Consider the following 23,309-nt stretch of genomic DNA (forward strand, 5'->3'; position numbering starts at 1 on the left):
GTCAAGTATTTAGTCTGAGTAAAACCAGCAAATATAAAAGAAAAAGAGCTTTGGCCTTTTTGTAGCATCCGATTATAAAGATTATGTGCTTCACCATAAAACTTTGGGGACATTGCAATATTACGCTACTGCTTTTCCAACTCTGTCTCTTTTTCTTGCAGATAATAGACAATGTTTTCTATAATCCTTGCTGCTGGTTAACAATAAGTCATGAGTAAAAACCTGTTTTCCTGGGGAAACCTCCACCTAGCTTGTTCTCTCAGGTATATGCAGTTTATTCATTATGGCATATATTGAAGTAAAATCTCAGTTTAGCCTACCTGTGCATGCAGGTGGAGGGTATTTTATTTTTACAAAATATTTCTTAGAATGGAAATTAATAAAGGGTAGCACTTCAGAAAAAATAGATTTCTAAAAACCTTGAACAATTCTAATCATCCTTTTTACATGCCAAAATGCAACTTAAGAACCATATATCAGATTCTTAAGGTTATTTTGAAGCCTTAATGTTTATTTACAATTTTCATTTGATCTTGTGTAAAGTTCATCAGAACTCTCAGCCCATCATTTGTTTAAAGCTATGTAGCTGAAAAATCATGAAGTTACAGCATGTGGACAGTCTCAGTTAAAACAGTTTCGTAAGCAATAGCAAACCAACCTTACAGTGCAAAACAAGCCAATCACAGACTGTTGTATTTGATGGTCTGTTTTGAGAAAGAAGACTCAGTTAAATCTGCAGTAGTTTTGTTCTATAAAGTTGTTTGGGGTTTTTTTGGTTTTTTTTTTTTGTTTTTTTTTCCCCAATCAAAATATTGAGGTTGTATTTGAATTCTGCAGAACAAAATAAAAACTCTTATAGAGGTAAGGATAATGATTTCCTTTCTGGAGCCTAAAGATGAGAGTAATGTTCTGTTCCCTTCTAATCACAGTGGGTTGTGTGTGTATTTCTTTTTTAGAAAATTGCCAGTTCCTATCAGCTAATATTAAAAATAAAGAAAAGTTAAAAAAATTTAAAAGGAAATGAAAAATTCAACAGTTGAATAAATAGTTAATAGAAAGAAATTTCAAGGCTGTTACTTTGATCTGCAATTTACAAATGATGGCATGGCATTAAAGCATCTGTTTAGGTAGATGCTGTTGGTAGTTACTCAGTGTTTGTATCTCTTAAATGCATAGCCATGTTAGAAATACCATGCTGTAGTAAAACAAATTCAGTTTGATTCTTTAGAGGTTTTGTTTTGGGCTTCTGCAGTATCTGTGTATATGTACAGATATATGTATATACACACATAGGAGAGTGTGTACATTTGTAGTATTTTTCTTCCTGTGTTTTGTTGAACATATTTGATAAGTTAGCTGGTTCAGCTGCTAACTGGTGTTACTGAACACCAGTTCAGTACTGAATAGCCTCAGTAATTCTTGGAAACAGTATTAATGTTTGGTGAAGTTTAGAAAAGAGATTAATTTGCTACACTGATCTCTCTTGTTTTATGTACATTGAAATAAAAGAAACAGAAGGCAATCTCTAGTTGAGTCCCTCATTGACAACACATGGCCAAAAACCTTTTTATCTATTTGCAGGGGTGAGTTATTGATTCAGAATAGTGGGCTTTCACTTAAAGGTTAGTCAGGAATACATATGTGATTGTCCAAAAAGAGAGTCATAATCAGACTGATGCTTTGTACCTTAAAAATTTGTATAAGCATCTTTGTTAGGAATTGCTGAATAAAACTAAAATAAATGTTTAATCAGTAAGTATTAAATGACTTCCCATGAAATCAGTAACTACTGATCTGGAAAGCTTTTGCAGCAATTCTGGTTTTCTTACAAGGACTGAAAAATAAATTTGTGAATCCATGTGTTTTGGGGGTTTTGCTGTTTTGTTTTTGTAATATATATATATATGTGTGTTAGTGTGTCTACACTGTGAAGAGATGCTGACTTTCTAAGCATGCTGATGACTTACCTAAGAGTCCATAAAAGACTGGAAATGCTGTGATATTTATAAAAAGAAAGCTATAATCTGAAGGATGAACCTAAACCATCATCACAGTGGAGGAAACTTTAGTTTCTCAATGTCTGTTATGGGGATATAGAACATTGATATTTCAAACTACAGTGAGGACCTAGAAGTTTGGAGGTCAGCATTCTCCATGTAGTTAATGTAAAGTTCTTCTGTCTTGACTTGGAATTTTATTGATACTTTCTTAAAGATAGTCTTTGCAGTAATAAAGAATTCCTGTTGTTGCATAAATTTCTTTTCTAAAAAAGCTGCTTCTCTGAATAGTTGTGGGGTTTTTTTTATGAGATATAATGCCAGTTCTGAAGTGTTAGAAGCATCCTTGCAGATAGCTGCCCATTGCTGATAGTCCCTCATGTGATGTTAATCTTAAGCCTGAGTGGGAATACCTCTTTAGAATAATTAAGTATATATAAAAAATCCAAACAAACGGTAGGTGCAGTTTGGCATTCTGTATATTGTCAGCCTAAAACCAGTGCTTTTGCTGAGTCAGTCTAGTATGAAAGTAAAAACTTTTATATAAATTTGCTGAAAACCATGCATCCATTGTGTCATTTTTTTAACACAGGTTATTGGAAGTAAAAATTATCAGCGGTAGCATTTCCCTTCGGTAGGAAATGCCCTGGGTTCAGCTATAACAGTTATTTTTCTCCTTCTTAGTAGCTGGTGCAGTGCTGGTTTTGAATTTAGTCTGAGAAGCTGATAACACAATGATGTTTAATTGTTGCTCAGTGGCGCTTACCCTGATGAAGGACTTTTCAGTCTCATTTTCTGCCAGTGAGGAAGGGCACAAGAAGCCAGGAGGAAGCAGAGACAGGACACCTGAGCCAAACTAGCCAAAGGGGTATTCCATGCCGCAGTACATCATGCCTGGTATATAAACTGGGGGGAGTTGCCTGTAAGGTCCAGACCATTGTTCGGGTCAGACTAGGTATTGCTCAGCAGGTGGTGAGCAATTGTGGTGTGCATCACTGCTGTTTATTGAGGGTGTTTTTTTTCCTTCTCTTTTTAATTTGACATTCTCTCCCCTTGTTATTTTACTTATTAGTGGTAGTAGTAGCAGTTTTATATTATACTTTAGTTATTGGATTGTTCTTATCTCAGCCCATCTTGTTTACATTCTTTTGATTCTCCTCCCCATCCTGCCAGGAAGGGGTGAGGGGAAAAGGAGGGGAGTGGGCAAGTGGCTGCGTGGTTCTGAGTTACCAGCTGGGCTTAAACCACAACAGGAAAAGATAATGAGTGAAGTAAGCTTACCTACTAAAGGAAAATTGACTCCAGTATGTAAACTTTATATATATAAATATATATATTTTTTTTTTTTAGCTGAGTAACTGAGGGTATTGCATCATTGTATATTGTGAAAAAAATGAAAGTTTGACCAATGACATTTTATTATATTGTTTCTTGTAACACTGGGATGTTACTTAAATTCTGCAATTCTGTTTAGGGTTTGAGTCATTATTTGTGCAGAAAAGTGAATTCAAGCACTGAACTATAATGCTGTATGGAAAGCAAAAAGCAATTTTCACCTTCCAGCTAGAGAAGGAAAGACAGGTAGCTTTTTGTTTTCTAACCTTCAAAAAGGACTTGCTGGATGAAGATTTCTTTAGAAGAAAATAAGTCCTTATGCTTTGTTCTTGAATAACTTTATTTTAATTAGAATTATTGTAGAATGATTTTTTTGAGGTGGTAGTTGAGAATGGAAGGCAAAAATCACAGAAACAGAGAACCTATTTTGCATACAAGGTGTTCTGTGACTGTATAAACCAAGTATAACAGTTTTATGATACTTTGAGTAGGGTGATAATTAGTCTTTTGAGTATGCTAATTGCACAGAAAATAGAGAGAGAGTGTTAATTTTTCCCCCCTTAAATAGGCAGCTTCGCAGGTAGGAAACTGACTAGAATAGATAATCACAGCATCAGAAAGTAAGGACAATTTAAATGTGGAATGTTTTTGTTATTCCACTCTTTGTTGCCATGTTGGATTATATCAGTGCAGTGTAACGTGTTATCCTGTATCCTCAAAGGATTTTAAATCTGTGAACTGCATGGGATTTTTTTTTAATTCTTAATTTCTCATTTTACTCATATTGCTTTGCAGCTGACCTGTTAAGTTAACCTTTATAATTCATACCCAAAGAAATACACCAATCCATCTCTGGATTACAGTAGTAAATACTTGCAGTTTTGTCAGCCACTGGCTAGACTCTATTCATGTCTGCTAATCCTAGCATAGAACATCAGAATAGGTGCTATATTACACTTGACCTTATGCCTTTGGTGTAAGCATGCTAAAGAGCGACACTTAGTAACTCCTGAGTGCAACAGATGAGAATTTAACACTACTGAATTTGTGTAAAAAAAAATCTTGTTGAAGAAGAGTAGTGGTTTTATAGAAATATTAGAGGCTTTTCTATCTGTAGGAATAGTAGTTTTATTTTTCTTGGTAAGCCTTCACTTGATTTTTTTCTTTCAACACTTCAGTCACTCAAACTGTTGGTGAATTTAAACTTTTAAGTGATAGCAAAACTTAATATATTTGCTGGAAGTGGTAGAGTATTTCTTTTGAAGGCATAGGCAGTGCACATACAAGCATGTATTTTCATCCAGTCTAACCTGTCTTTGTGGTGGGGAAATCTGTTCACAAAATTTACATATAACAATTGTCTTTTTTTGACTGCCTTCCTGTAGTTGTTATTCAAGGCGAATCTGTCAGTTGTAGTAGGCTGCCAGTATTCTCTTTCAAAGCTGTCTGGCAACTGTTTGTGTCTGTATCTTTATAAAATGCATGATGAAGATTTTATTGAATTTGTTTTGGCACTATCATACCTTTATTCAGTTCCCAGATATGTTAACTCTGGTTTGCTGTCATTATCACGAACTGCCTTGTAGAATTACAGCTAAGGGACGTTGGGGGGGAGGGGGGGAGTTACTTGTTTATGGTTTTAATTTTTGAGCATTGAAAAGGTGCCTGGCACAGCCAAAACAGATTTGACATGGGTAATTTTATTTATTTCCAGTTAAACATTTCATACCTGGTTCCGGTATTGAGAAACAAAAAAGAGAAATAGTTTTACACTAAGGGAAAACAACTTCCCTCCACCTCTCTCAGGCTCAGCTTGACTCTAGGCACCTCTCCTTCCCTCTTCATCTCCACTTCCAGTGTTACTGTTGCAGGTTACACTGTGTCTCTTGGGGTAGCAAACGGTGGTGCAGGAGGTTGGGGTTAGCACCTACTCTATTCCTTACTCTTTTCCCCATCTGCACCTTTCTGTGTGATGTCCTCTTCTCCAGTGTGGGTTCCTCCGTTACCTCAGTCCTTTTGTTAAGGGCACATTTCAGATTCTTACGGTGCTTTGACTACTGCTGTGGGGCTGTATCCTTGGAGTACATATCTTGCATATTTTGTTAAAGTGAAAGATAAGTCATTTATGCTTTAGTTTACTTTTAGAACTTGCAGAACTCATTGCCTCTTCAGGAGACCAGGATTGTACAAGATTGTATATATGCTCCCTATTTTATAGAGGAAGAAATTGAAACCTGAAAAAATTGCATGCCTGTTGCAGACAGAAGGAAAAGTTTTGTGTGTTCCTGGCTCACAGACCTGAGCTTAATCACCTATTTCATTTTCAGTTGTCTGGGCTAATTGTTGGCAAGATGGACCACGCTTCAGTTGTTATGCTATTGTGACTAAATTGACTTGGGAAGTCATAGCAGAAAAAAATGGCCATATGCCTGCTTATCCCATGTTTAATATCTGTGTATTAATAACTCCATAATGCGTATAATTTATTCACTTTTATCTTTTACAGATTTCTGCTCAGTTGTAACACTCGTGGACCCATCAAATGCGAAGTTAACATGCTCTCTTTTCAGTGGAAATCTGGATTCCCTACCAAAAATCTACAAAGTTGGAGATATTGTCCGATTTCATAGAATAAAGGTATGTACTAGTATGTGGGGGGGTATGTGTGCTTGTTTTGTTGCAGTGAGAGGATTGTAAAAATAATTTAATTCTTCATGTACTGAAATTAACACATGGAGACATTAGATGAAGCAGTTGATCGATTAAACAGCTTATCTGGGGTTGTTAGTGTACAATGTCTAGTTGCTGCTTTGGTGTTTTCCTGCCTTACCTTATTTACCTGTATCAAAGGCCATGAAGGAAACGGTGTTTGTTGCTTTAGTCCTGCTTCTGCTGGATGTTGTTCTTAAGCCTGCTGCAAGTGTATAGGGAAGAGGGACCATGCTACACAGACTGAACGGAAGTCTTATAATGCTTGACTGTACTTAAAGAGGTGCAGAATAGTACCAAAGACATGATTTTAAGTGTTACATATTAATCTGCAAGGTAACTGTATACAATTATATATTTTATTCTTGCTTAAAATAATTACAGCAGAAATAAGCAAATGTCCTGAAAGAAGCCAGATGGGAAAAAACAAATTGCATATTTAAATACTGCTGAGAGATCAAGGAAATTGAGGATTATACAAAAGGATGATGAAAGCGGTAAAGATCAGTAGTGCTAAGCATGTACATTTTGATATGCCATAGCAGGAGAACAAAAAAGAAAACCCCATGACAATAAATGTAAGAAGTGCTAAGATTTAGCCAGTTATTGAGATTTGTACCACTGAGATTATTTAAAAAGAACTTAAGATTCAGAAACAGTATTCAGTTATTTGTGCATATTATAGAATCATAGAATAGTTAGGGTTGGAAAGGACCTTAAGATCATCTAGTTCCAACCCCCCTGCCGTGGGCAGGGACACCTTACGCTAAATCAGATCACCCAAGGCCTCGTCCAACCGGGTCTTGAGCCCTGCCCGGGATGGAGCATTCACAACCTCCCTGGGCAACCTATTCCAGTGCCTCACCACCCTAACAGGAAAGAACTTCTTACTTATATCCAATCTAAACTTCCCCTGTTTAAGTTTTAACCCATTACCCCTTGTCCTATCACTACAGTCTCTAATGAAGAGTCCCTCCCCAGCATCCCTATAGGCCCCCTTCAGGTACTGGAAGGCTGCTATGAGGTCTCCATGCAGCATTCTCTTCTCCATGCTGAACAGCCCCAGCTTTCTCAGCCCGTCTTCATATGGGAGGTGCTCCAGTCCCCTGATAATCCTCATAAAATCAAAGTCAAATCAATGAACTCTCAAGACTAACTGCACATCTCAGGTACTGATTAGCAACACAAGCTTCAAAATCTAAATATAGTTTAATTCTACTCTATACATAAAGATGACCTTAAAGAGCCCTTATACTAGCCCAAACCAGGTTAGTTAATTTCTCTCTCCATTGTAAGTATTTATACAGTCAGTTGCCAGCACCTATAATAAATGCTTGGAGCACTGTAGAGATATCCCAGCTGCTCTAGCCAGTGAGCTGGCTTCATTTGGAGCTTGGCTCAGATGCCTCTATACAAATGCCCGTAGCATGGGGAACAAACAAGAGGAATTAGAGATGTGTGCACATCTACGGGGGGATGATATAATAGGCATTACAGAAACATGGCGGGATGGCTCCTATGACTGGAGTGTTGGAATGGAAGGTTACAGGCTCTTTAGGAAAGGCAGTGCTCAAGACCAGGTTGGACGAGGCCTTGGGTGATATGGTTTAGTGTGAGGTGTCCATGCACCTGGCAGGGGGGTTGGAGCTAGATGATCTTAAGGTCCTTTCCAACCCTAACTATTCTATGATTCTATGATTCTGTGACTTCAGATGAGAGAGTCTTATGGTAAATTTTAAATTATCTCTTTATCCAGGAGGGTGTTACATAGATACTGTTTCTGAAATTCAGTAGAGATAGAAACATGTTTATTGCTTCTTAAATAAAAATACAAAGTTTATATGTGTGGGAAAGGAGAAAGTAAAAAGGAGCCAGATTAAAAGAATTGAAACATTGTATGTCTGTGGTAGGTTAACACTGTTTTGGTTTTTGCGTTTTTTTTTTTTTTTCGAGATGGAAAGAACAGGTTAGAAAACATGAAGATCACTGTCATAGAAGTTATGTGTGCACCTTCTTATGCAAACATAATAGTGTCTCTACTCCACTCTTTATTTTTTAATATAAACTTATTAAGGAAATTTATGGAAATAGCACATGTAAGCAACTTCACTGTTCTGATTTGGCATTACATTTTGGAGGACATTATTCTAAAATTCCTGTCAGTTGGTATTTCTTCATTCTCCAAGATGATATTTCATTATTTAAAGGTGGGTTTGTCAATTCCCTCCCACATACGCTTTTTTCATCACAGCTGTTTTAAGTGGTTTCCAGCCCTAGCTGACCTCCAGCTACCCACAATCTGTGTCTCCTCAGATGCTTAAACTGACAGCTTGTTTAATTATTTTCTAAGTTTGAATGATCTGAAGTCACTAAGTTGTCTTTTTCTGGATGAGAATGTCTTCATTCATTCCAGGCTAAAAAACAGCTACTTTGGGAATTTTCATATCTGATCTGAGCAGGTAAAAATCTGACATAGAAGCCTGGTGCCAGCTGTTGGGAGTGAGCTGCAAGTGAGTGACCTCTTTCTGTCTTGCACCAGCATAGCAGTTGTGACTGCTGTGCCACACAGTTTTCATTTTGAAAGAAAAAAAAAAAGAGAGAAAAGTCAGAGTTTTAATTACACTGTCTGCAGTTACTTCTTAACTGTCTTCTTTTGTCTTCAGGCCTTGTCAGCTTCTCGTAACCTGCTGAATGGGCAGCAATTGAGGGTTTTAGAGGCTACAGCCTTCCAGAGCTGTTCTTACCAGTGAGGACAGTAATACATAGTCCTTACAGCATGAATTCACATATCTCTGTCCCAGATATGCTTTTGAGAGTCTTTGAAGAAGTTGACATTGATAGCAAACACATTTTAAAAATGACTGCTCTCAGCTACACTCTCAGCTCCTAATGAGTATCTTCCTAGTAACACAGGTATTGGCAAGGTCTGATGGTTCAGGGCTAATACGAACTTAATGGAGAGGATTCTGTTGGGATCACTCTGGTAGAGAAAAATTTTATTTGCTCAGTGTTTGTTGAAGAGAATTTAAATTTTAAGTGTCTTTGTAATAGAACTGAAAGATTACCCACTTTTAATTAAATCCCAGTTAATATTCCTTGAAGTGTGTTTTTATGACATCTTATGATGATTTCTTCTGAATTATAGTACTTAGTCATTTACAATACTGTATTTGGGCCTTCAGCCTCAGTCTGTCATCTCTGCAGAGATGACAGTGGGGGGGATCCCCCTAACCAACAGTATAAAAGCTAAGCCTGTGATCTGATTGTCTAGCCCCCTCTATCTTCATGGCAAAGAAGGAGTTAATCGCAAGTGGAATTTTCTTGGAACATTTTTTCTTCTATAGGTAACTGTGGATGCTCTTAATATCTTAGACTCAATGCCTAATGTTTAAGCTACTAAAGAGAGGGATGAGGCAACCTGCTGGTGCTAACTAAACCTGCAGTACTTTATCCTCACTTGACTTGGGAGTTTTGACATATATTCTGCCTTGTATTACTCGAACCCTGCCATGATGATAGAATTGTTAATTTCCTCATTGGCTTTTCTCTAATATTCCTTATTACCTCTGAGTGATTCACAAACAAAAATTTATTTCCTCACTCTCAGTGAAGTGAATCAGTATTTGATTTCCATTTTAATGTTTGAGAATCAGAGAAAAGTGAAGCACATTCTTCTTTAGGTGTTCATCTTGTTCAGCATACACTAGTTGTCTGATCCTGTCACTGTCTAGAATGTGTTTTGGTGGGTCTTTTTCCCAAATACACAGCATTATGGAGATGTATGACTCATCTGGAACACTTTGAGAATGAAGACCAAAGCAGTGACCTCTTACTATAAACTATTGTAGGACATCCTCAGTATAATACAGTCTCTGCAGCAATTTCAAGTCTTAATTCTCTAGGTTTTGTCATGTCTTAAATATGTAGGGAATATTCCAAATCATGCATTTTTTACTTTACTAGAATTTTGTCAGATACACTCTTCTGCTTTCTCTGACGAATGTTTCTAAAGCAGTATCACAATATGTACTGTTTTTTTAAAATTATTATCAGAACAGAAATTGTTTAAGCTGGTTAAGTATATATTTTGACTTCTGCTTAGGTAAAAGATGCCTTACAATGAGGTCATCAGCTGAATGTATACTCACATTGGAATAGAAGTTTGGACAGTGAATTTCAGATGATAAAATAATTCAAAAAACAGATGAACAAAAAGAAAACCCAAAAGCAAGCCACAACACAGCTAGATGTCTTGAAATAATTTTATGTGTATAAATAATAGTCAAGTTTAAGTTTAATGTACTCATAATTCAAAATATTGTCTTGAATTCCTGATCCGCAAATCAGTAGTAAAATTTATTTTAGGAAATCTTTCTTCTTAGTGTAAGAATGTGTACATTAGCTCAGTATATGTTGTTTTACAAGGCATTTGTTTGATAATCAAAGATGATCGGTGACTGCAGTGGTTTCATAATAGTCCTTTGCTTCTGCAATTTAACGATCAGTTTTGATGGAAAACTACCTTTAAGATGCTATTATTCCGGCTTTATACATTACTTAGTATTGCACTTTTGTCTTTCATTGAGTGAGGTGAATAACACCAGCTGCAGTAAGAAAAAAAATAGTTCAAGTGGTTTGGGCTGCTGTAAACCTATTTATAAGTGTTTCAAGATTAGCTTCTTTTCAATGAGCATATTCAGGATAGAGTTGTACCCCATAGAGATCACTAGAGTTTATTGTCCATACAGTTTATTGAGGTCGCATTTCACCTTTTGTTCTTTAGTCCATAAAAACTATGCCAAACACTCCTGCAATATGTATTTGAATTTACTTGCTTGCTTAGAGAAAGCCAAATACATTGTATCTGCTCTGGTTTTGTGCCAGAAGATACTCTTGTTTGGAACCATTATTTATTGAATTTATTTAAATTCTCAGGGAATTTTTAAAGCAATCGCCTGCTGCCCCCTCCCCTGCTTTCTTCCCAATCTACCTATTTTGAAAGAATCCCCAAGCCCTCTAGAAATGACACAAAATCTATTGAGGGGGAGTTGTGATATAGGCAAGTCTTAGATTAGCTCTTTTCCCTTAGCTTAATAAAATTTAAAAATCATTTATGATGATCTTTAAAGCCCCTTCCAGCTCAAACTATTCTGTAATTCTATGGTTCTGTGAATTAATATGCTCCATTATTCATGGCTGGAGAATACTTAAGTAAATGAAAGTTTGTCCTAGAGATTGTCTTTAATGTATTTATGCATTATGTTAAAGTAGCAGGGATTAAAGGAATTCCTGTCACCAGGACTGAACTTTGTTTCCAAGGAATACTTGATTTGGGTGCTTTTTAAATTTAAGTGTGCTTATAAAATGTAGGCCTAAATAACTGGCAATGTTTTGGTAAAAAAAAATATTGCTGTTTGGAACTTCTGTCACATATTTCAGATTCTGCTTTTTTAAATCAGTAGATTTTCAAGCATTTGAAAATTGAGCACTAGGAATCCTAATCTGTATTGTCTCACAAGTGCTATATGGAGAAGTCTTGTTTTTTTGGTAAGTAAATTTTAATTAAAGAGATGGATCAAAACAGTTAGTTTGAGATTTCTGATGATTGCTTTCTGCAGTGCTTTTATATAAGTACAGGGAACAGGAAGATTAAACTAGATCCTTGAAGGAACTCTTCAGACTTTAAACACCATGTTTTATATGGTAGCAGATACAACTAAATCAGGATAGAGGGGATCTGCCATGTGCACAGTAGTAGACGTAAGAGTAGTTGTGAGAGCTGTATTCATAATTCAGTCTGTGAAAGCTACTTTATAGGGAAAAAAAAAAAACCTTCTAGAGCTGTATTTTCTTTTTCAGTTCCATAATATCAGGAAATGGGGCTATTGTGAGAGGCAGGAAAGAGGAATCCATAATAACTTTACTCTGCCATCGCTCTGCTGTATGACCCCTAAAAATTGTGCTTCAGTTTTCCCATCTGTAAACACAATCCTGATGTGTTCCCCACACAAACATTGTGAGATATGTGAATGCTCTCTACCAATGCTGTGTATTTACAGGTAGTCTGCCTCTTTAAAAAAAAAAAAATCTTTCATGTTAGTCTGTATTTTCTGCTTATTCACTTTGTTTTCTTGTTACTGTTCATTTCCTTTTTTTATTTCATTTTTATTTTGACTTTGTTCTCCTAATAGCACTGGGAACAAAAGTGATCAATGGTCTGTTCTTCATGCATGTGATAAAACAAATGTATGTATATTTCAGTGCAATGTAACCATTTTCTTTTTTTCTTCATATGTTGTTACAGATCAGGGAATACAATGGACAGATGCAGGGAATTACCAGTGGAGGATTTGCATCCTTGACATTTGATGGAAGTGTAGGAGCGCCAATAGTTCCTCGAACCTCTAGCAAAGGGTACAGTTTCGTGGATGAAGAACACAAAACAGTAGAAGATTTACGTATTTGGGCAGCCAGTAATCTTTCTATCTCTGAACCTGCAGTAAAATTGTCTGGTGTTCAGCCAATGCTGTTCTTTGATCTCACTTGCCAGCTGGTAGGAAAAGCAAAAGTGGATGGATCTTCTTTTCTTCTAAAGGTATTTTTTTAATAATATTTTTTTATATTTATTAAGGCATTGTGATTCAATTTTTCATAAACCAGACATATTCATTGCTTTAATGTTATGTAGATAAGTATTTTGAGGTTAAGTAAACTGATGATCCTTGACCATTTTATTTCCATGTAAACAAAATAGAAATCCCATTTCGCTTTAAAGTTCTTCATCTGATACATTTCTTTACGGAGGTTTTGTAAGGTGGCATTGTTATGGATCAGCATTTCACAAACATTTGTAGATAAATATAACAAGACTTCTTAAAGTTGAAAAATATTGTTAGTTTTAAATTTCAACCTTGTGTTTTAGTTAGCAGCAATTGTTGCTTCTTTTCTAGATCTGCTGGATACAGTTAATGTAGTAAGTAGCACTATCTAAGGAATAGATTATATTACCTATTTTGGTGGATTGATTTTGGGTAGCTGTTTTTAATCGTACAAAAATGCTTTGGGGATCATCGCTCACTGAAAATATAAAATGCAAAGTGCCACACATCTTTTCCAGGGTGATCCTTAATATCAGTTAAGTAAAAAGGAGGTCTGCGTAATTTTCCTGGGTTTAGCTCCAGGTATAAGAGTCTGGTGTTATTCTGAAATTCCTTTGTAAATTCTTTTTTTTTTTTCTTTTAGAAGTTGCTTGTTAAAATATCAGTGAAGAATAGGCTGTTATTTTCATTTTATGACTTCGTAAAATTATTTATTGGTTCTAATGTATTAAGCTGTACTGCTACAACATTTTTAGAAACAGCACAATTCATTATTCCTTCATTAAAGCAGCAAAGATTTTTCTCGTGCAGAGCAAAATGCTTGCACTATGTAGAAACAAGTCTTAAGTGTCATCCTGTAATATGCTTTGCTGCTGTTACAAACATTTCCATTTAGTTATCCCTTATGAAATAGATGTTTAATAAGACCCAGTAAAATTTCAGAACTTTGGACTGTAATGAAGTTGTTCGTTAATAAGTATATGTTCAGCATTGAAGGACTCTTTACAAGGACAGAGACAAGTGCTTTTGTAAATTATTAATATTGCTTTACCCTCTTTGTAAAATCTGAAGTCAATTTTGTTAGGTTTGTATAGTAAAGATAAATGACTTGGGGAGAAGACTTAGGATAGGCTTAGGAAGGTAAAAGCTTGATATCGGACAACAGTAGATCAATTTCTCTGATACATAATTCCTTTGACCATATATTTTTTAGTGGTGTAAGATATTTAATACTTCAATCCATATTAAAATACATCAGACAAGCTTAAAAATGGTATATTAACATTGGTAGGCTGTTGGTAATTTCCTCATTTCTCAAGCATCCCTTTCTCATTTCAAATGTTGGTCACAATAGAAGAAGCCTTTTTAAAAATTGTAGACAGATCTCTATTTTTTTCATTTGCTAAAGAAAAAAAGAACCCCAACAAACAAACAAGCAAAAAACCCACTGAAACAGAAAAACAACAAATGTAGTATCAGCTGAAATGGTCATTAAATATTGTATTATTTTGGTTATATGTTTTGTAATAATGATTTAAATTTATTATGTCATTCCAAGTATATCAGTTATATTAATGGTTGATTATACTATAAAACATAATGATTATTTTTAAGTGTTGAGCTCATGTAACTAGTGGGGATTGCTTCAAAGAACTTAAATGAATTTCAGTGATTTTGTGCATCACTCATAGCATAACTTTTATTATTGATAAATTGGGATATGCACAGCTTGGGGGTGACATGGCATAAAGAGCATTAGTACTTACCTTTTTCTGAGTATTTGTTATTGAAAGTGATGGACACTAAAAAACTCATGCTAGAAATACTTCTGTCATTTATGTCTTTCATAAGAGTGTTACTACTAGTCTTTTCTTTCCTTCTGTCTGTCAGTTAAATTGCTGACATTAAGCTGTATCACACAGCTTGCTCTGCTGAAGAGAGCAACAGGTTTCATTGTCTCTCCCATTTCAGTGTTTTGCCCACCGTGATGGACAAAGGTTGCCACTAACTATTCCTTAGCTCCAGTCTGTTCATAACTACTGATAGAACCATCTGCTGTTTCCTATCCAGAATGAACTTAATCAGTGTTGGTTTTTAGACCACTTTTGGTTTTTGAAGCCAGGGCTCTTGTGTTTTCATCCATAATTTGAGTAGAGTGAAGCTGGCAAGTTCCTGAGGTAGAGAGCTAATAATTGTACAAATAAAAAACAAAGCCAACTACTTTTGCCGCAGAAAATACATGGACTCAGTCAGAGATCAATATGATCAGACAAAAAGCCATTTATTACAAAGCCTTAACCCCTTAAATAGTATTTCTTACATGCACTTACAGTGATTTGGCATATTATGATTGGATACATGTCCTGAAGACCCTTTGCAACTAGCATATAATTGGTTAAGCACAGGTGTGGGAACTTGACCTCGAAAGCTTGCCAACAGTCCACAGTTCTCATTACATCAGTGAATTCTAGCTTCTTCTTATCTTGCTTGCTTAAGCTTCCTTGGGCCTCTCACGGCCTTGCTGTATCTTTCAGGATTATTCAGAGTTTATGTACCAATTAGCCATTCTCCCGTGAGAACACTGTCTCCACATACTTTCCTAAGGATTTTCTTTTTCTGATAAAGAAAGTTTTCTGGCTTATAAATTCCACCAAAAGGTGCCCCAACACTAGCCTCGTTAGTTCCTCTGTCAAAGGACATTTTAAAGCTAAGTAGTCATCCTTGAATTTCACAGGAAACATTCAGCAATCCATTTGTCAGATTGATCTCCTAAATGTGAAATTACCGAAGTGTCCCAAGTAAAGCCAGTTGAAAAATAATGGGAAACTTAACAAACTTCTTTATTTTGTCCAAGTGACTAAATTCATAATGCATGTGCACTAAGTCTGTGTTTCTCAAGCCCAGTTCTGGAGAAGGTTTGATAGTTCAAACAGTGGACAACCTGTCTTTCAAAGGTGGTTTTAAGCATTTCATGGTACAGGATCAGAATATAATAGATTTTTTTTTTTTTTTTTTTTTTTAATCTATGGCAGCATGTACCACCTTGTCCTGACCATCTGAGTCCTTCAGAATACACTCTTATTTGGGAACATTAAATTAATGTTGTGGGACATTTTCACTGAACAGTTTCCCCTTTTATCTCTTGATTTGGATGAGTATTTCAACCATGAGTTATTATCAGTGTATTTGCACATGACTCTGCTGATTCTTAGGTCTTTTCCTGTGGATCTTTGATCCACCGCAGTTAAGCATAAGGGGTAGAAACCCTTTAAAAATGAAGTTTTGTCTTTTCTTCTCCCCCTCTACAGCACCTGACTCATGGGACAAAATGCCTTGGTATCATAAACTGTCTGAAAATTAGCTTCTGTTGAATTTATATGCAGGAAATGCTATGAAATGCAGCACTGAAGTCTTATAGTCCAAATGCCTCTAGATTTTTTCTATTTCTGTGCCAGTATTTCACCATTATTTATCTTGTCTCTGAGAAGAGACTATCATCAGGAACTCAGGAAACCACAGTTTACAGAACCATAAGCAGTTACCACTGAGATTTTAATGTCTGGTTTAAGTATTAAGATTCAGGTTCCAGTCTGTTGGTAATCTTACTTTTTTCACAATAACTTTGATAGCTCAAAAATAACTCTTACTGATATTTCAGTACTTAAGTGTATCAAGAACTTGGCTTTAGGCAAACAATTTTTATAATGCTTGTAATTAAATATATGTTAAATACTGATTTTTTTTTTTTTTTTCTAACATGATCTGGATAACTGGCAGTTTATAGTGATGCAGGAGATTCAGTAATTAAGGGAGTACATGCTGTGTACACAGTCTTCATATGCTGCAGCTACAGTGGTTAAAAAACACCCTATATCAGGATTAAAATATTAAATATAGACAGTTCTGCATATGAAGAATTCTAATGGTTGTAACTGCTGGATAAACAATTGAGGTTTTGCTAGCACAGATTTTATTGTTGTTATTGTTATTATTTATTATTAATAATAATATGAACAAATCCCAGGTCTTAACACTTGATCAGATTCTCTGTAAGGGATATTTTATACTCTCTAAGGAATGATAATTAAAAATAATAAAATCAAATTTAAGTTATTTAAGGACTTTAATACTCCAGTTAAGATTTCTTATTGCTATCAATTACAAATCAAACAACAAATTTGTCAAAAAAAAGTTATTTACAATCTCAATCTTCAGTATTCTGGGTATATTGAAATAGTTCTTCTGCATTGTAGGTATGGGATGGCACAAAATGTCCCTACCCAACATGGAAGGTTCCTGTGGAAGCAAGGGACCTGGAAGGAGAAAAAGTTCTTCTTCGTCGGCTGCAAAATCTAACAGTAGACATTCTAGTTTATGACAACCATGTACATCTGGCAAGATCACTTAAGGTAATGTACTGTTTGATTTTTCTAACTCTCATTTTGTGGCCTATTTTCTGCTTAGAATGCACTTCAGAAAATGTATCAATTCAGTTACACTGTTAATTCATTTCAGATGTTCGCCTTTATATCTCATTGTATTTCCCATACCTTTTGTTTGAATGCAAAATCCCTTCAACATGTGTGAAACAGCCTCATTATCCTAAAATTGCCATGAAAAAAAAATCTTCCAATTAAGCAGTTCTTTTCAGACACTGCAATACCATATAGAATTCTGTGAAAATAATGCACTCAGAAAATGTATTCTATGCTTTAATTTTTTAAATTATATAAAGTGGGGTTAAACTTGTAGTCCCCAAAAAGGCCAGTAATTCTAAAGTCAATAAAAGATTTTCTGTTCTATAAACTTCTGCAATTTGCAGTGCAATCTTCATTTAGTGTGTCAGTAATGCTGATTATGCTTAGATAGAGAAAACAACAACATAATTAAACATTTGATCTTCAACAATACTGCCATCTTGCTTCTGAATACAGTAAATTAGCAAAGAATACATCTTTCATTTTATGCTTTCCCCAGTGTATCCAAGCATCATTTTTAAGGAGTTTACCAGAAAATAAAGGTAAGTGATAATCATTGTTAGGCTGGGACTATCAGCAGACATGAAATCAATTTGATATATTAATGCTTGTTCATAAGTAAATGATAGCAAAATAAGTTGCCCTTGTGTAAGAATTCATAACAAAACTCAGTCACAGAAGTATTTCATTACTCGCATTTTCTTTTCCAGAATTTTTCTCTTGCTATCTGATGTAATCTATTGATATAAATATCAGCTGATATTCCAGTGAAGCAGTGTCTTTTGAAAACTAAAGGAAAAAAGTAATAAAACAAATTTTCTTGAGTATCTGGTGATACTCCCTTTACTGCACTCTCCCATTTGTATTCAGGAATCCCTGTTGAATATCTCTCACATAGGATGTCTTCATCAGCTGTCTTTCTTTTCTATGAACCTTTTCTTTCTTACCTCTAAAGCATCTGTGGCTTTGCTGTATACTGCACTGTGTAGCAGAAGCTCTAATGTGAAAGGAAAGTAACAAACCTAGTTTGACCTACTTAGCAACATGGACTGTTCTCCTGGCTGTGTCCAAAGTTGCAGTAGTTTCACTCATGCAAGATGTATAAGTTAGATCATTTTTTAACACTGCTTTTTAGTGGATTGTCTTAATGAAGTCATTAAAGAAAAAGCACTGATCTTTAACAGTTAAACTTCAGGAAGATTTCGTATGTTCAACTTGCAATATGTGCAATTAATTTTATTTCACAGAATAATCTAAAGGCAACAGAATTTGGGGTGGCTTTTCCTAAAATAGATAATTTAATGAGAGATTTGGTTTAAAATACTGGTAGAAATAATGTTATGTCATGAGAAAGTATATTTGAAATACTCTATATTAACCTGATTAATATTTATTTCAGGGTCATGTTATGTGAAAATTTTTTAAGAAATCGTTTATGTAGGTGTATAAAGCTAGAGTGTTTGGTGTGTGCATGTGCACCTTCCTGAACGTGAATGCAGAGAACGCTGTGGACAGAAACTGTAGTAAATGCTTTGCCAGCTTATGGCTTCAGAAATAATAAAAGTACACTATTTTTCATGTTTCTTCTGCATTTGACAGTAGCTTAAAATTGCCTTTTTTAATGTAAATTGTTATCGAATTGTTAGGTTACACTCTACCATATTATCATGTACCATTTGCAATGACAGTTGCAGCTCTGAAATTATGTTTTATGTAGGAACAATCAGTTTTACACAGCCTTGATACTAAGAAGAGTAGATTGGAGAGGAAAAAAAAATATTCAGACAAGGAAGATCTGAGTAAGCACTACTAGTCTAGAGAACATATGTAATGTATTATAGTGAAATTTTAGCAAATCCTGGAGCACAGTGTCAGGGATATTACTACAAGAGTTTGTTAAAAGCTCACTCTTTGGATTATCTATCCAGAGAACACTGAAGACAGGAGCATTTCATCCCATTTTCTGAAACAGTCAAATAATATTTACAATTTTCAGTGGAGGGAACTTTAGTAATACTGAAGGAACACTAGAGTTGATACTGTAAGTAGACTTTTTGTCCCCTATATTTATTTGCCTCCATTTCCTGCTGGGCAAGATTGTGGCTTTCAACATTTGATGCCTTAACAGAACACAAACAGAATTTTCAGAAATCTCATCTCTGAAGGAAATTATTTCCTGAGGCATAAAGACAACAGCAGGAGCTGCTAAGCAGAGACACTGATGATCACTGCTTTTTCCTGAATTTCCCTCTTCCTCTGGCTACCTGGAGTGCATGAAGCTTTCTCTTTACTCTAGGAACCCCAGCCTGCAACTAACTCTTCAGGGTACAGTTGCTCCTCATAGGCTGTAGTTCATTATTCTTAGCTTTTCTCATCCTGATGTTTCCAGAGGGTCTCAGGATTCACTGGCATTGCAACAGAACTGTGCCATGGGTTTCTCCATCTGTGGCATTTTGCTAGATGGTAAGCATCAAGGTGAGTGAGCATCAGTGCTCACTCAGCGCACTGCAGGGGTCCAACTGTCTACAGTGGCTTAGAAATTTCCTTATGTATTGTCATTCACTGAATATGTGATCCTGTCCTCTTGTGGCTTGATACCATCATTTTTGTGTTGCCTTGCATTTTCTGTAGAGTACAATTAAAACAACTAAGCTTGAGTATGCATACCAATCCTAGTTCATAGGTCCACAGTATTTGCTTCATGTTATGTGTCTTCAAATGCAGAATTAGAATATTTTCAGCTGTTCCTCCTTCTGTATACAGTGTAATATCTTTTTTTGATAGTACTTTGGACTAAGAAGCCTTGTTTGCTTTTCAGGTGTCTGAGTCACGTTTCCAACATGCAACTTAAATGAGTTACATGACTGCAATAACTTCTAGCTTCCTACTTTTCAGGCCTGGATAGCATTCTTTGGACCTGTCCATGGTATTTTCCCCTCTTCCGTCTTTGTACTCATTAAAAGAGGAAAAAAAAACAACAAACCACACCACCATCCCACCCCCAAGTCCTCCAAACCCTTTAATGGTTTTACATTGATATTTTTTATTACAAAGGACTGTACCCATGTGCTGTGTATATGCTTCCTGTCATTTGCAAAAAGTTGGGCACAATCTAGTCAATAAAATTAAGACTGTTGATATGATGAAATTATGACAGAGAAATGTCATTGAATATAATAAGCCATAAAATAGGCATAAAATTAGTACAGATTATTTTAAGTGATTCCTGTAAATAAAGACAGCCTCTTGTCATGAGTTCTTTGTGGCCAGATGTGAACATTTAACTACCATGATAAATGACTGTTCCAAATTCATCAGTGCCTTAAAAATTAATGCAACCCTATATTTTTTGAAATAATTAAGGGAATTTTTGGTATAAATTAGGAAGTTGTTTTATTTGACTAACTACAGGGAACTGCATATGCAACTTCTTAATTTTTCTTTTAACCTTAATATTTATTCTTAAAATAGTCATACTTGAATTAGACTGCAAATAGAGTCTTATTCTATTTCATATTGCTGCAAGAAATGTGTCCTTACTGCTTTAATTTCATTTTAACTGAACTTGCTTTAAATGAGGTGGGTAATTCATAAGCAGAACTGCTGTAGTCAAGTAAGGAGTTGGTTTTGTAGTAGATTTTAGATGTGGTTCTGTAAATCATGCTGTTTACTTTAATGAAGGTTATAATTTCTTCTCAGTCAGGTAGATGAAGTGTACTCGGTCTGCAGGCATTCTGTAAACAACAGAAATACGGTAACATTTTCAGCGGTAACATTTGCTCACCCTGTTAACAGTAAGCAATGCTGCCTCCCAAAGGAGCTCACAGAAACTGCACTAGGAAGATATTTTTAAAGTCATAAATCTCGGGACAGTAAGACATGCAGTTTGGCTGGCTTCTTGCATAAATTTCAGCACACGACTCTAGAAGACAAACCCAGCACTTTGTATTCTTGCCTTCTGGACTCTCTCCTCCCATGTTTAATGTTTTATGTTTTTGCATACAGTAAATAGTAAATACTTTTCGTACATGGTTTTTGAAAAAAAAAGTTCTTCAATTATAATCAACTTTTTCCCACTTATATATAAATTACTGGGGGGGGGGGGGGGGGGGATATTTTGACACTATTAAATTGACATAAGGTTGTTTGATAAGTTGAACTTTGCTAAGAACTTAAAAAAAAAAAAAAGGCTTTCTCCAAATGCAGTTATCATAGTCACCAGATCAGTTTTACAATACAACTGTCCCTTGCATTTTTGAATATTCAACATAATTAAATGAAATTTCACACCTGAGTAAGATAAAAAAAGGCTTTAGATAAGCCTCTGAACTGCCACCGAAATGCACAAGCTGTCATGTTGATACACTTTGAATGAACAAAATGAGCAGCCCCTTAATGATGCAGATCAACTAAAACTCTTATAAGAGCTCCATGCTAGAAGCAAAATAGGTGCAGGTTGAAGTGTGCTTCTTATGTCCCTGGTGCCTCAGTTTGAAAGTATGCTGCCTTTTTCAGTGTGATTATTGTTTAAAAGAGCAATTTGGTACCAGCATTATATACTCATAGCCTGTTCCTTGATGCAGAGAAGGATTCTAGAATAAATGTTGCTTAACTGCTTTTATGTATATATATATTCATTTATAAATGTCGTACTAGGGCCTGGCCAATCCAGTCTAATAGGGATACTTTTTAGGTTTCTACAGGTTAAAGCAGGAGCTGAAACAGAAGTAAGATTTAACAGAATTCTGCTGTAATATTAATGTTGATTGAACTAAATTTAAAGTAATTCATCATTTGTATAGAGCAATTTACAGATACTTAGAGTGAACATAAATTCAGGTTATTGAATGTGTAGCTTGCCATCTATCAGCTGGATCTCAGGTTATACTTTAGAAAAAGGGTTTGGGTGCTAGTTAATTTGATTCAAAGGCTTTTAAGACACATTGAAGGAAAATTAACTATGTAATTAAGTCTCCAGATTGTCTACCTTTAGAACCTTGGTTTGGGTTTAGGCTTTCGGGGAGGTGAGAGGGAGGCATAGTGGGAGTTGTTTTTTGAAATAAAAGCAAAGTTAAAGATGTATTTGATGTTCATGCCTCCATAACTTCTTTCTTAATAGGTACTTGTACAAGTTAGCCTAAGTCCATTTGTATAACTTGACAAACTGTTTTAGAGAACACAAAAGTGATTCTAAGCAAAACAAGATGTGCTCCATGTACCCAAGGACAAAATCTAACAGAGTTAAGATCAGTGCCAGAATTTTTGAATTTGTAACATGTTGCCTTGTATCCTGGTGTAGAAAAAAAATCTTACCCGTAATGTAAGACAAGATAAAGAAATCTGGGTAAGCAGATGTGTTTGCATGTAAACATGAACAGATAATAGCCCATGCATGGTAATGGACATGAGATCAACTGCTGAGTGTGAGCATACATGGAGAAATCACAGCATGGCAGTCTCCAGAGGGCTGTGTTGTGAATATAGAAGACAAATTGTGCCCTCAGGAAAGGAATATATTGGCTCGTTTGATCTGTATTTTGAAGTCTACTTGGGAATCGGTAAGAACGCTTGTGCTGGTTCTGAATCAGCCTTTGCTGCCACTAATGCTGTCTGATAAAGCAAAGCAAACAGATCACCCAGAGAGGTTTTGGGGTCTTCATCTTCAGAAACACTCAAAGCCCAGCTGGAGACAGCCTGAAGAAGCCTGCTCTAGTTGATTCTGCTCTGGGCATGGGGGTCGTACTAGGCACTCTCCAGAGGTCCCTGAAATTCTCAGCTGTTATGTGATTCAGTCCAAGTAAGCAACCAATATTTTTTTTTTTTTTTTTCCCAGATTGGAAGTTTTCTGAGAATTTACAGTATTCGTACAAAACAAGCAAGTCCTGATAATGAAGATGCCTCACATCTAGAATTTCATCTTCATGGAGGTACTGGTTATGGTCGAGGAATAGGAGTCTTACCAGAAAGTAACCCGGATGTTAAGGATCTAAAAGCGTAAGTCCTATATGTAGGGGTGGGGTTTTTTCTCTAGCTGATTCTGGAAAACTCTAAGCTAATGCAACAACTGTAGAGATTAGAAATGTAAATATGTAAGAACCGGAAGCTCTAGAACACCATACATCTTTAGCACCACTGATATGAAGAGTATTTGGGGAGTTATGTAAATAAAGGCTAATTTTTGGAATTTAAAA

The 23,309-nt window shown here is 35.6% G+C and overlaps 1 protein-coding gene across 3 annotated transcripts in view; it reads left to right on the forward strand.

Annotated features, from left to right (window-relative positions):
• Positions 1–23,309, forward strand: part of POT1 (protection of telomeres 1) — a 66,778-nt gene that overhangs the window by 24,581 nt on the left and 18,888 nt on the right. For all 3 annotated transcript variants that reach the window (XM_061467553.1, XM_061467555.1, XM_061467554.1), the window contains 4 exons: positions 5,839–5,969; positions 12,346–12,636; positions 16,894–17,049; positions 22,952–23,112. In XM_061467553.1, coding sequence (XP_061323537.1) covers positions 5,839–5,969; positions 12,346–12,636; positions 16,894–17,049; positions 22,952–23,112 — 739 coding nt within the window. The remainder of the gene's footprint in view (positions 1–5,838; positions 5,970–12,345; positions 12,637–16,893; positions 17,050–22,951; positions 23,113–23,309) is intronic.

The sequence above is a fragment of the Pezoporus flaviventris genome, unplaced genomic scaffold (genome assembly GCF_033815535.1).
Source record: "Pezoporus flaviventris isolate CSIRO_AGI_PZ_B2104156 unplaced genomic scaffold, CSIRO_AGI_Pfla_v1 ptg000045l, whole genome shotgun sequence".
NCBI lineage: Eukaryota > Metazoa > Chordata > Aves > Psittaciformes > Psittacidae > Pezoporus > Pezoporus flaviventris.